The sequence below is a fragment of the Coregonus lavaretus genome (genome assembly GCF_964263955.1).
Source record: "Coregonus lavaretus genome assembly, chromosome: 7".
NCBI classification, from domain to species: domain Eukaryota; kingdom Metazoa; phylum Chordata; class Actinopteri; order Salmoniformes; family Salmonidae; genus Coregonus; species Coregonus lavaretus.
In genome coordinates this window covers 20,797,570-20,811,873 of record NC_139994.1, presented here as the reverse complement: position 1 = coordinate 20,811,873, position 14,304 = coordinate 20,797,570, and the positions used below count along the sequence as shown (strand labels likewise).

The 14,304-nt window shown below is 43.8% G+C and overlaps 1 protein-coding gene across 1 annotated transcript in view; it reads right to left on the bottom strand.

Annotated features, from left to right (window-relative positions):
- LOC311132426 (protein Jumonji-like) overlaps window positions 1-11,352 on the bottom strand; it is a 90,875-nt gene extending 79,523 nt beyond the window's left edge. The window contains exon 1 of the mRNA XM_084165718.1: window positions 10,825-11,352. Within this exon, the coding sequence (XP_084021844.1) occupies window positions 10,825-10,869 (45 nt within the window). The 5' untranslated portion in view covers window positions 10,870-11,352. The remainder of the gene's footprint in view (window positions 1-10,824) is intronic.
- Between the last annotated feature and the right edge of the window lie 2,952 nt (window positions 11,353-14,304).

Sequence of the window (14,304 nt, the reverse complement as noted above, 5' to 3'; positions counted from 1 at the left end):
CTGAGCTGAGAGACGCTAAGCTGCTTTGTCCCATCTGTAAACGTCCAATCAGGGTCAGAGGGTTCACAGAATACAAATGCTGTGCTTAACCCCTAACCGACCTACCAGCCATGCTCCAGGAACCAAAACAAAAGCAGCAGAAAAAGTAAATGTGTTTTTTCTCAGCACTACAGTTACTCAATATAGTCCAGCCATATGACCATCACATTTCAACCATATTTATTTTCATTCACAAGCTATTCTCCTTTCAGATGCTCAAACAAAGTAGGCCTAAAAATGACTAATATTTCTCTGATGGAGAGAAGAGTTCTTTACAACAGGAGGAAAGAGCCAGTCAGCCAGCAGCAGCAGCCGTGGCTTCAACAGATTCATGCCCCATAAAACTAGCGGTGGATGGATTTCAGAGAGCATAGTCGGCTGCCAGATGCTTGGAGACTAAATGATTATGTTACGTTGTAGTCGCACTATACTGCTCTAGTTGTTAGCTGGAGGAAAACAACTATCAGGTCAGTGGATATCAGGGCCAACAGAAATGAAGTGGAGAGGTTTTCATGTGGTTTCCTGGAGCTGTGAGCTCTGCACTCCTGCAGCAGGCCCAGTGTCACTGACAGGACACACTGTGGATGACAGATACAAGCGGCTAGCGATTAGCTGGCCTGGACTCTGTTACTAAAGCACTCTTTCAGCTGAGACAATGAGCAACCTGGTAGGAAGACAGGACAAGGGGACAGTGTGGATGAACTGTAGTGACGTTCAAAGAGATGGCTGCAGGAGAGAAGGCTGAGTGTAATGCTAACTGTCAGGTCGATAAGATTAGCCATTACTCTGCTGGTAATAGAGGCAACCGCAGCAGAACAGACAGTTGACAGGAGGCTGACCACAGAGGACCACAGAGGGGTCCCAGCCTGGCTCTGCACCGGGGTACTGCATATGGGCTCGCACACTCTCACTGACATAGAATAACAAGCCAACACAGAGGCGGATGCATGTCCTATACCACAAAACAGCCTTTAAATCTAACAGCAAACAAAGAGACTGATTTTTTTTTTTTAAGGGCCATTCCATGCCAGCATAGGCCGGAAATATTTTTGGTATCTCCGATTCTTCTGGCAATCCTCACACTGTATAAACTTCCTTGGGAGGAAGGATGTTTGATGTGCTTTTTACATCTGTAACACAAGCCATTTCTTTGAGAATCCTGATGAAAGTGGCCATTCAGAGTGCAGGGCCATATGACTGTAGATTACAGTTGGCCAGCCTGCTCTCAACACAAAGCCAGGTGTTTAGCAGAGCTGCTCAGGATGTTTGGGGCTCACAACACTAAAGCCCCTCTCTGGCACAGAGCTGCAGAAAAAAGTCAATTAAGAAGTGATTTTCACCTCACAGCTTGGCCCGTTGCCTCACAAAGAACCCTGCGGCAGCCTGGGGACTGGAGGAGAGGAGAGACCCAGGGAAGGGGCTACAGGGCTAGGATGGGGAGGTGTTACTGTGAGCCGGCGTACTCTGGGGCCGTGCGCAGAACATTACGATGACGTATGAGAAATGATCAGATACAGAAGGGACAGAGGAGGGAAGGAAGGGTCTCCAGCAGATTAGAGAAAGTACAGAGAGGAGCAGCTGGTTTGATTCATACCTCTATCCCTTTCTCTCTCCTCCTTCTAGCTCTTCTCTTTCTCCTCTCCCGCTTGTCGGTAATTGAGCTCAAAAGGGATCCTGCTGGAGGTGAAATAAATGTACTTTGTCTCGGGCACACAGACAAACCTGGTTACCATGGTGTCACCTCTTTCAGGATCCTCTGCCAATGTCACAGTAAACAGGAGAGCCAGTCACACACCTCCTGTCCCATCAGTCACACAAAGCCCCACACCAAACCATGGCTACTGCCTCAGTCAGTGAGTCTGGCAGATTGTCCAGTGATAAAGGTACTCAACCAACCTTGAAGGAGGAGAGTCTAATGGTGGTTCCACTCCACTATGTCTGAGCACTAAGCCAGTAAGACCATTCAATACTCAGCCAGAGGAAACTAAATGGCTGCCTCTCCTCCACTCCCTCTCCATTCAGGTAGTCAAGTAAAATATGACAACAATGACTGATAGGCATAATAATGACAGCTCGTTCTGTCAGGCAATACCTTAGTTACTGCTGTGTCAAATACTTGGGAGCACAAGAGGAGTGTAAATTGCCACACATTTCACACCCCAGTAAGTCATGCCTCTCAGCCTGTTATACAACCACCACTCAGTATATTCTGTGCAGAGCTACTTTAGAGTCTAACTTCAGCTCTCCACTATGTTCAGACACTCGAGTGTCAAGTCTGAAACAGAGACGCTCCGTTCTGCCCCACTCCAGCAGTTGCTATAGTAACGGAGTGGCTAGGCCCCCTCCGATGGCATGGTGTATAAAAAACACATCTGGTCACTATGGTAACCCTGCCTTTAGGAGACTTCTGTTTACATTACATGGCAGAGTTGGTTTGGGTTGAACTTTAGGATTACCAACAAAACCATTACTAATCTCATACTCTGCTCTCAGTCAGAGTATACTGATGGACATCTATGGGCCCATATGGCTGTAGTGTAAATCAGCTGTAAATTACTAATGTAATGGGATTCAAGCCAGGCTTTGTTCTCTGCGTGTACAGTATATGAATCTGTCATGAGCTACATTTACTCCAAGAAGTGATTAAGATCAGTTTCCAGACCCGGCTCTGTCATTAGGTACGACAGTCCCCAATTTAATTATTTCTATCCTCATTAGTTTGCTCTGACTGTCACAGGTTGCGGTTTTTAGTGCCTTTCAGTCTGGGCTTTGGCTCCCTTCCCTGGGTGTACCAAACACTACAGTCCCCTGCTGTGAGGCCTAGTGGAAACTTAGCAACTAGAAGTGCCATTAAAATGCTGCCATTGTGCAGACAGGAGATCAAAGAGGCATTACTTTTGACTGACAATCAGATCAGAGTATTAGTCTACTTTAAATATGAATGCCACTGTTGGGTCATAATGAACGTCTGTCAAAGTGCTTTATGAAACCACATGATACTGTGATTCATCTTCATGTTTCCATTTTCAGGCCTCCAAGGTAACAGCAGCTCTCTAATGCCATTTGTGAAGGACAGACCGTGTGGCTAACCAAACTCCTGGCCTCATGCGTTTAGCTGACCCACAGGGACAAAGCACAGGGTGCCTGTTTATGGTGCGAGGGAAAGAGAAGGTGAGGCGAGGTATTCACACAGTTTAGACTCCAGCTGCATGACATCTATCTGGGGAAGCTTCCAACATTTCCTTTGGCAGTCTGAAGCTATAACAACAAAATGGGGGAAGAATGCAGCGAAGAGTGAGCAGACACGAGCAGAGGGAAGAAACCACCAAGGAGACGGCTCTTCCACCAAACAGATGATGAATACATAAACACACTAAAACAATAGAAGTGTGCTGAAAGCGGTGAGATCCCACTGTTGCATCGCCAACCCCTCAGCAGTTTAGAGGAGATTCTCTGGCTAAGCGGGACAGAACTGCCATAGCTTCTGCTCTCACGCTGATCCCAATGGAAATGGCGTCGCACTGCTCTTTGTACCTGGCTGAGTAATGAGAGAGTGAATGAAATAAAAAAGAGCCACTCTGTATTCTATTACAAGACAAGATGGAGCGGGAGACTAATGCGTTTCTCATGGCGGCAGTTCTCATGGCGATGGAGCACACAGAGCTGTAACTCTGTAACTAGTCTCCATTGACCTAAAAATAAAATCAACTGTTTCTTGCCTCCCCACCTTTGAGAGTACAACCCCCCCCCCCCCCACCACCACAACTCTCCCCCACACTCTCTAGCCCCCTTTCACTTTGCACACAGCTCACACAAAGCCAATGCAGCCCGCCCAACTACTACAACAGTTTATAGTGAGTCAAGTACACACTGTAGCCACAAGCTCATTACTGTAGTAAGCCAAAGGGAGCTGCCACCCAGAGTTAGGCCTGTCCTCTAAGGGGCTGATGCATGTTGAAAAGGCTGCATTAACATGCACTGAGAGGGAGGTCATCTTTCAGAAATGACCCAGGCTTGTTCAAGGGCCTCCAATGGTTGCAATAGAAATGGAAATAATAATAGTAAAAGGATATCTTCATCGTCACAGTAAATGAGACATCTGAAAAATGCTGATTCCAACGTAACAACCTGTGGATGAGTCAACAGTGTGCCAGTCTAACACAGAGCAGTGGCCAAAGGTCCATGTGGGGCTCTCTGGCAGGAAACAGAGATATTATACTGCTACATATGAAATATCAGCATCATTATAATCACCACCATGATTGCATTACTCGTGATTCATAGAGAATAAATTGGTGGAACCCCAGAACTCTAAACGACATGAGTTTTGTTATGAGTGCACTATGATTCAAACAGATACTGTATAAGTAAATAAGAGTCCAATAAACCAGTTATAACACAAAGCACTAACACAGCTGTGTAGTCTGATTATCAACAGTCTAATGTCAACTATATTTAGACATTGAGTATAATGATTTATAAAGCATGTTGAATATCATTAAGTTTGCCGACGACACAACAGTGGTAGGCCTGATCACCGACAATGATGAGACAGCCTATAGGGAGGTCAGAGACCTGGCAGTGTGGTGCCAGGATAACAACCTCTCCCTCAATGTGCTCGAGACAAAAGGAGATGATTGTGGACTACAGGGGGGGAAAAAGAGGACTGAGCACGCCCCCATTCTCATCGACAGGGCTGTAGTGGAACAGGTTGAGAGCTTCAAGTTCCTTGGTGTCCACATCACCAACAAACTATCATGGTCCAAAAACACCAAGACAGTTGTGAAGAGGGCACGGACAAAGCCTATTCCCCCTCAGGAGACTGAAAAGATTTTGCATGGGTCCTAAGATCCTCAAAAGGTTCTACAGCTGCACCATCGAGAGCATCCTGACTGGTTGCATCACCACATGGAATGGCAACTGCTCGGCCTCCGACCGCAAGGCACTACAGAGGGTAGTGCGTACGGCCCAGTACATCACTGGGGCCAAGCTTCCTGCCATCCAGGATCTCTATACCAGGCGGTGTCAGAGGAAGGCCCTAAAGATTATCAAAGACTCCAGCCACCCTAGTCATAGACTGTTCTCTCTGCTACCGCACGGCAAGCGGTACCGGAGCGCCAAGTCTAGGTCCAAAAGGCTTCTTAACAGCTTCTACCCCCAAGCCATAAGACTCCTGAACAGCTAATCATGGCTACCCGGACTATTTGCATTGCCCCCCACCTTTTTACGCTGCTGCTACTCTGTTTATTATCTATGCATAGTCACTTTAACTCTACCCACAAGTACATATTACCTCAATTACCTCGACTAACCGGTGCCCCTGCACATTGACTCTGTACCGGTACCCCCCTGTATATAGCCTCCCTACTGTTATTTTATTTTACTGCTGCTCTTTAATTATTTGCTATTTTAATTTTTTTCTTAAAACTACATTGTTGGTTATGGGCTTGTAAGTAAGAATTTCACTGTAATGTCTACAGCTGTTGTATTCGGCGCATGTGGCAAATAAAATTTGATTTGATTTGAATAACCGTAAAAAATATCCTCCTCGTTGCCCATTCCCATTGAGCAGCTTGTAACCATACAGGCTTTAGGAGTCTGTAATGTGGATCAATGTAATCAGTGGTTCCATTCTATTGCTTTATCCCCGAAGGCTTACTGCTGCCTGATGACGACAAGTCCGAGTGGTAGAGGGGGATCTGGGGATAATACCGGATTGACCGAGAGCGTATAAAACTGACCTGCCTAGCCCCAGCCCAACCATAGAAGAAGTCCATGCTGTCTGTGGTTGGACACTCTCGCAGGGTAGGTAGAAAGCGGATGTTTCCAGTTTTCAGGGATCCAGTATTTTCAACCTAACTTCCGTTTCCCCCGAAGAACGGATGTGAGGATTTCACTCAGGCGTCTTTCTACGCCTGCTGTGTTAGGGTTGGATGGCAGGACGCTGCAGCACCAACGGTTCCATTATGCTTTACAGTCAGTAGAGACTCACTAGAGCTCTAAACATAACCTCACCAGCTGAATGGGCTCGGCCAAAGCCTCTTGTTCATAATAGCCTTCATTCTAGTGACAGTCCAGTCTCCCCTGTTCTGCCCTCCAGTCACACCCATGGAGCCTATCTCCTACTGTCCAGCATCCTCCCTCCTCAGAGCTGAAGCAAGTTAAGGCCAAACCAAAGACATCTAAAATGTTGATTCAGCTTCTCAGGGATCTTGGATGAGCTGTGGCTGCCACACACACACACACTTTGTGGAGACAGCTTTTGTCCTCTCAGGGTTGTCCAGCTGTCCGGCCAAACCCACAGGAGTAGGACGACACAAATCATGGAGCAAAATTAAGCGTTGCATTCAGTGAGAATGTGGTGAACGTGATATCTATATATACACATACACACACAGACCCAGAATACACATGGTTTATGTGATATATAAATGATATACCCCGAACAGTCTCATTACAGCACAATGTCCGACACACTGTCTTACCGCAGAATATTCGCACATGATACAGTATATTTTAGCAAGATTTCAGTATGATACAGTACATAGGAAAACATCCTCCGCACAGATAATCATTACCCAAGTCAATACACTCACCCTCTTTTTTATGAAATCACAGCAGAGCACATTCCTTACGCTGTGTTCATCTGCCTGATACAGTAAGGCACTACCCTGGTAGTTTATTAAAGTAGGGCATGAGCCTGGCTGGTAGTTTGCCCATAAACAGGTTGGTCTAACTAACAAAGGAGGAACTGTGGCCGTGTGCAGAGATTGTCCCGAGATGATAACAGCTGATAAAAGAAAGGTTGCTTTACATAACAGGGTAAGAGGGGCAGGGTTTGTGACGTAAAGCTGCCATAAAATCGAGAGAGAGAGAGAATGGAGAATAGGAAGCGATGGGCTGGCTGCAGCTGATCACCGGCGGCCCAAATTAAAACCGGCCGTTTGGGGAGCTCCCGTAACGATGCAGTAAAGGGGAACATTGTCTGTTGGCAGACAGCAAAACACTGAGAAGAACTGCATAAATCCACCAATACATACAACCGAATCAAAAGGCTGTCTACCAGCTCCCTGCCTTTCAAGAGATCCGGCTCTCCACGTATTGTGGAGTCAGTGGTTCCTCCGATACAAGGGAGGATCTAACTATAGCTAATACTGAGAATGCTTGAGCGAGAAGGTGCGAGGGAGGGTAGTGGTACAGAGTAAGGATAAAGTGTCTGAAACATTCCTGTTACAACCTCCCTACCTCACAGCATCTCACTGACCCAGTTACAGTGCCAGGGCTCTTCAGAAAGGAACCGTGAACTCTGCCGTGTTCCACACATGAAAAAAAAAATGAGGATTAAAAAAAAATGACCATCTGCATTAAAACAGAAGGTTAAATTAAGCACATTCAGGCTCAGGTCCACAAACCCTTGTGGGTGAACACAAGGCCCACATTTAAATAGTAAAGCTGAAGGACTGAGGAGGGGAGGGAGAGAGGGGACAGAACCTTTACAGGCCTCGACCCCCGCTCCATTTCTGTTTTCCTCTTTTTGTGCTCCACACTGCAGTGGATTTTTCAACTTGGCCTCATCAGTTGTGCTCCTGATGAAACACTGACAGCTTCTTTACATTTGTAAAGATCCCTGCAGCAGCTGTGCTTATCCCACCACACAGCCTAGCTCTATCCCAGCACACAGAGGCCAGCCCAGCTCCACACAGCCTGAATCAGAGGCAGTTCTATCCCACCACACACCCTGAAAACAGCCTAGTCAGGACAAAATGGCCTTAGCTGCACATCTCCTCTCAGTGCTATGTTCAGTTAAACAACACCACAAATATAGCGAACGCTGCTACCCAACTGACTTAAACCCCGCCCCCCCTACAAATTCACTGCCATCCAGGACCTACTCTGTCAGAGGAAGGCTCAAAAAATGGTCAAAGGCTCCAGTCACCCAAGTAATAGACTGTTCTCTCTGCTACCACACGGCAAGCGGTACCGGAGCGCCAGGTCTAGGTCCAAAAGGCTCTTTAACAGCTTCTACCCCCAAGCCATAAGACAGCTGAACAGTTAATCAAATGGCCACCCGGACTATTTACATTGACCCCCCCCCTTGTTTTTACACTGCTGCTTCTCGCTGTTTATTTCCTATGCATAGTCACTTTAACCCTACCTACACGTACAAATTACCTTGACTAACCTGTACCCCCGCACATTGACTCGGTACCAGCACCCCCAGTATATATCCTCGTTATTGTTATATTATTGTGTTACGTTTTATTTTATTTTTTACTTTAGTTTATTTAGTAAATATTTAAATTTTGTATCTCTTGAACTGCATTGTTGGTTAAGGGGCTTGTAAGTACGCATTTCACAGTAAGGTCTACACCTGTTGCATTCGGCGCATGTGACAAATACGATTTGCATATACAAATATATAATTTCAGAGAAGGAGAGAGTATGTTTGTGCCTCTAAATGTCTGTCAAGTTGCCAGGCAAAGTGATGAGCCATCGTAGAAACCAGAGTGTGGGCGGGGGGGGGGTTAACTTTTGCCTCCTATCTAAGGAGCGGTAATTGCCTTGCCTTGTTTGCTTTTATTACGTTTTTTTCCTGACTGATGAATTTTAAAAGCATGGATGGAGCACATGGGGGAGAATAACAACTCTCACTCTGTTCCAGTGTTCCAGGGGACATGCTTAAGCCAAGCATGGATAATTGTCTAACGCTAATTAAGGGGAGGTTAAACCAGAGGGGCCAAGAGTTGTTGAGGGGAGGGTGGGGGTATTGCGTTCTGAGTGGGGGCCCAAAGAGAGGTGGGGTACCTCCAGGTTGTTCGCATGGTTTGGTCCGAGTAGATTTCTACTCCAGCTGCTGCACCTCAGCATATGTGAAAGCCATGTACCGTGCGGTCCAATTCCACACACACTTACAGCCACATGAACATAGATCTATAATTACACAAGAAGTTAAGAATAAAATATAAAAATAGACCTATATAATTTTAGACCTCAGCCTTGAGATTTTATTTGTCTTTTTCACTGTCAAATTATCTCACCAGTCCCAAAAAAAGTTGGAAATGTAGTGCATCGATTACTTTAATAGCATTGCCATAAGAGGTGAGTATTTTGGGGAGAAATAGTATCACACTCATGGGGAAATGTATTGACTTAAATCAAAAGTTTGTAACTATATGCTTAACACTTCAAGTATTTAGTATTATTTCACCTCATAATATAAAAGTATAATGTTTCAATCACGTTATTGGAGTGGAATGCTTGGGGAAGGCCACAATCGCCAGTTATGGGCTATCCCACTGGGCTTTGATTATTCTCAGAGCATCGTGGGCCACAAACAAAGTAGCCTAGTCAGCAGCAGGCCCACACGTGGCCAACATGTTTTGAGATTAGTTCAATTTAAATAAAAACGTGCATCTCAAATTATGTTATTATTCAACGTGGTTCATAATAACTTCACATTGTTTTCACACGAGGAAACTTCACACGAAAACACACGCAGTAATGTGAGTGTTAAACTCAGCCAAGCGATGTGCTGAGTGTCTCAGTTTGAGAGAGTACGTCATTGTTTAGTTTACGCCTGTTTTAAACCTACATTTTAAAGATTTAAAACCTTGTAGGTTACACAGGTGGTAAAAACCTTGAAATTGGTATAGCCCATTTCTGCCAAATTCGCCGGTATTAGGTAATTGCAGAAAGAAAATGGTCGCTTTCTGCTTCCCCTTCACATGAACCTCTGCAATGCGACTGAAACACTACCTCCTTAAAATTACACCATAAACAAGCTAGCGCTAAATCAACTAACCGCTTTAACATTTCGTTTAGCTGTATCCAGGGTCTCTCGTCTGCTTAAACTATTAACTGCGGATCCCCCGAGTATTTAGAAAAATGTCCGAGAAGCTTTAACATTCTTGCTCAGCAAGCGCAGTCTGCAATATATCCCATTCACAGAGGTCACACACAAACGTACTACACAAAATTAAAATGATCAGACCCGTTATCGCATATCAATGTTAGTAAACCAACACAGACAAACAACTCCTCCTGAGCATTCCACTACGATTGTAAAATATTGTAAATTCTACGGAAATGTTAAATTGCCTGACCCCCTTTCTGCTCTTTCCCCCTACGGAAAAAAATTAAAGAGCTACAGTCCACTCGTCATGGTCGAACCGTGCTATTCAGCTACTCTCAAGTCACATCAACATAACTAAAGTGAATGTTGTTGTGATATCCAACAGCAAAACAAGGTGTTCATTTATAAATACCACAGTTTATAGAGGGCTGCTCAGCATGGAGTATAGAACCCGGAATCAGCCATGGGCGATATGGCTGTCTTTACGGCTCTGAAAAGGGCTATGGGAGAAAACAAAGGCATTCTGAAAACAATTAGCCAGCTCCTGTAGAAAATTCAGACTAAATCAATAAACCTCACAACAAGTCGGTTGTTATCGTGTACAAATGATTCTAGAATGTGCATTGCCCTTCCATGGCGAGTTAATAATCAAATACATAGCCTTGTCTGATGTTGAAGAAATGAACCAACACAGACACTATAAATATATTCGACTATTTAAAGCAAAGACGTCTAACTGATAACACATTATACAACTTTACCATCTGAAAGGAAATTCGGCCCCAATAGGCCACAGCTGTGTAATGGTAACCTTCACACTCAGTGATCGAAGTTTATGCATTTTCTTCGAAACAGGCGAAATGAACGTGCAAACTTCTAAAGGTCAAATTATTTTATACACATTGAACAATAATAGTCAAGTAGTTACTCACGTATTTCTTTTGGATGATATTCCTCTTAGGTCTTTCCTTGCTCATTCTGCAATCCAAAATGTTTTGCTAAAGAGAGAATGGCCACATGAATTTCTTTCTTTGACTCTCGCTTCTCCCGGAGCACACCAAACACAATTTAAATCCCCGGTATGTGAGCTCTCTGGCTTTGTAGAATCCTCGCTCTGGGTTTCCCTTGACGATTTGGATTTCGTCAATAGATTCCAAATTAAAGGTCCACGACGAACCGAGACAAACAAAAAACAAACTCACTTCGGAATAACATATTCAAAACAAATAACTTCCATTCGCAGAAAACCCCTCGGCGATCTCTCTCCCGGCTATCCTGATCGACATGGATATTATAAAGGTATTAGTCTGTTCTTTGAAAAGAGTCGCATCTTCTTTAAGAAGAGGATTTGAATCGAACCAAATAAATAAAATAAAAAAGGTTCGATGTCCCGTTTCGGCTGGAACTATCAGACGACGAGTGTCGACTACTCCAGCACGGCTGCTATTCTGAACGAGGCGAGTTTCTTTCTTCCCCGGGTTCAGCCTATCACATCCGTTACCATGGACAGCGGCAACTTTAAAAGGCCTTTTTTCAGGCACCGGGTGAAAATCATTTTACAAAACGGGAGATGAATAATATATCCCGGATAAAGTAGCCTATCTTGTTCGAATGAATGGAATCCTCACGTGTAGGCTAGTTGGTTATTCCCTAATTACAAGTTACTTCGTTTCCTATTTCTCCTCAGTGGCTCGAGCATCCAGTGAAAAGCTGACCTGGAGCGCCATTCATATTTAGTGTGCAAATTAGCAACATTGTTTCAAGCCCTCAATCTATGCAATGCCAATGCTACAAAGTAATCGACAATATTCTGTGTCCAAAGTAAACATGTTCTTGTGATATGTCTGTCATGTTGGTTTTCGGCCACAGGCCTGCATTCACCTTCAGAATGGCATTGTAGCATTGAGGTAAGGATGGTGAAGTAAAGTGGTCAAATAAACCTTCATCACAGCGACCATATTCTTTTTGGGAAGCTTATAAAATGTATATGTGAAAACTATAACATTTATGATTTTCCAAATTTACTTCCTAAGGTCACTCACGATGCACACCTGCAACTTGCAATAGCACATGACCTACAGGGGTGCATTCCGTTTGGTTCCAGTAGCTTCAATAGCCACAAAGTCAGAATCACAGCTACAAAGTCCAAATTGTCAACAAAAAAAAAATAGCTTTTTGGTAATAATTTAAGGTTAGGGTTAGGCATACGGTTAGCAGTGTTGTTAAGGTTAGGTTTAAAATCACATTTTAAGAAGATAAATAGTATAAATGAGTGGGGTTTATGTAGCTATGTAAGCTAGTGATGAAGTTCAGCAGTGGTGTGAAGTAATTATGTAAAAATACTTTAAAGTACTACTTAAGTAATTTTATGGGGGGTATCTGTACTGTTTATATTTTTCACAACTTTGACTTCACTACATTCCTTAAGAAAATAATGTACTTTTTACTCCATACTAAACCCTGAAACCCAAAAGTAGTCGGTACATTTTGAATGCTTAGCAGGACAGTAAAATTGTCAAATTCACACACTTATCAAGAGAATGTCCCTGGTCATCCCTACTGCCTCTGATCTGGCAGACTCACTAAACACACATGCTTCTTTTCATAAATTATGTCTGAGTGTTGGAGTGTGCCCCTGGCTATCCATAAAGACAAGAAAATAGTGCAGTCTGGTTTGCTTAATATAAGGAATTTGAAATTAGTTATACTTATACTTTTGATACTTAAGTATATTTGAGCAATTACACTGACTTTTAGTACTTTAAAACCAAATACTTTTAGACTTTTACTCAAGTAGTATTTTACTGGGTGACTTTCACTTTTACTTGAGTAATTTTCTATTAAGGTATCTTTACTTTTACTCAAGTATGACAATTTAGTACTTTTTCCACCACTGCCATTCAGTTCGGTTCAATGTTTTCTACATTGCGTGACGGTTTGTACGTTAATGGACAACATGCTACTGAACAACACGTTTCCCTAAAACAGTGTGCACCGTTCTTTAAAAGCCTTTAAGGTACGTTTGCTCCAGTTTAGTGGGTGTAGCGAGGTGTGGTCTGATCAATATGGGTGTGACCATTAGAAATCTCCAGAGAAATCCTCTTGAGTGGCGCAGTGGTCTAAGGCACTGCATCGCAGTGCTAGCTGTGCCACTAGAGATCCTGGTTCAAATCCAGGCTCTGTCGTAGCCGGCCGCGACCGGGAGACCCATGGGGCGGCGCACAATTGGCCCAGCGTCGTCCAGGGTAGGGGAGGGAATGGCCGGCAGGGATGTTGGTAGAGCATGGTGTTTGCAACGCCAGGGTTGTGGGTTAGATTCCCACGGGGGGCCAGTATGAAAAAAGATATATATATAATGTATGCACTCACTAACTGTAAGTCGCTCTGGATAAGAGCGTCTGCAAAATGACTAAAATGTAAATCGCAAAACTGGTGCAGCAAACACAACCACCCTCTGGGCCACCATAATCCTCTTCTTCAACCTGTTGTTCAGTACTGTTTCCGTTTAAATAAACATTGAACACGGTTCTTTTGAAGCCTACTAAACGAACTCCAGGTGAGATCTGGGCTACAATAGGAGGTTACAGTAATAGTCACCACATTGCCACCACATTGCTTAAAAATTTGACATATTCACATAGCACCATCAATATGACTCAAAATGAGCTTTTCATGTTAAAGTTGACTAGAAGATTAAGTAGATTAATCATAGCCTATTGATCATGAATCTAAGCATCCTTCCTTCACTATAAGACACTGTAGGCATCTACCACCTCCACAACTAAGGGAAAATATAATCTCTCTCCTGAAAACCAGTGATTTAGCAGTGAACAGGGAAACAATTATCCAAAGGTTTTTGACTTGAAGTTCAGTAAACCTACCTTCAAGTCGAAATGGTCATATTCCAATATGTTTTCATCTCAGTGAATAAGAAGAGAAATGGTTTGAAAACCCACCTCAATCCAGGGATGGAAGGCGTCGCTGTACTCCTAATTATCCCATTAGGCAAATTGAGAAGATTGAAATACTGCTAGTTAATTAATTTAACTGCCTTTTTCATCCTTATGCTAGGTAGCTATTGGTAAAGCAGCCCATTTAATTCCACAACACTTCTGGTAGCTACTCACCCCAACGCTAGGTGTCGCATTTTCATGGAATCCTATGAGCTGCTTTAGCATTAGCTAGCCTAGCATGCTGATGGAAAAGCACGTTTTATTAAAAATAAGCAGTATTTCAATCTTCTTGATTTGCCTATTGGGATAATTAGGAGTACAGTGACACCTTCCATCCCTGGATTGAGGTCATTTTTCAAACCGGCAGCCCCTCATACCTCTCTGATTCAGAGGGGTTGGTTTAAATGCGGAAGACACATTTCAGTTGAATTCATTCAGTTGTGCAACTGACTAGATATC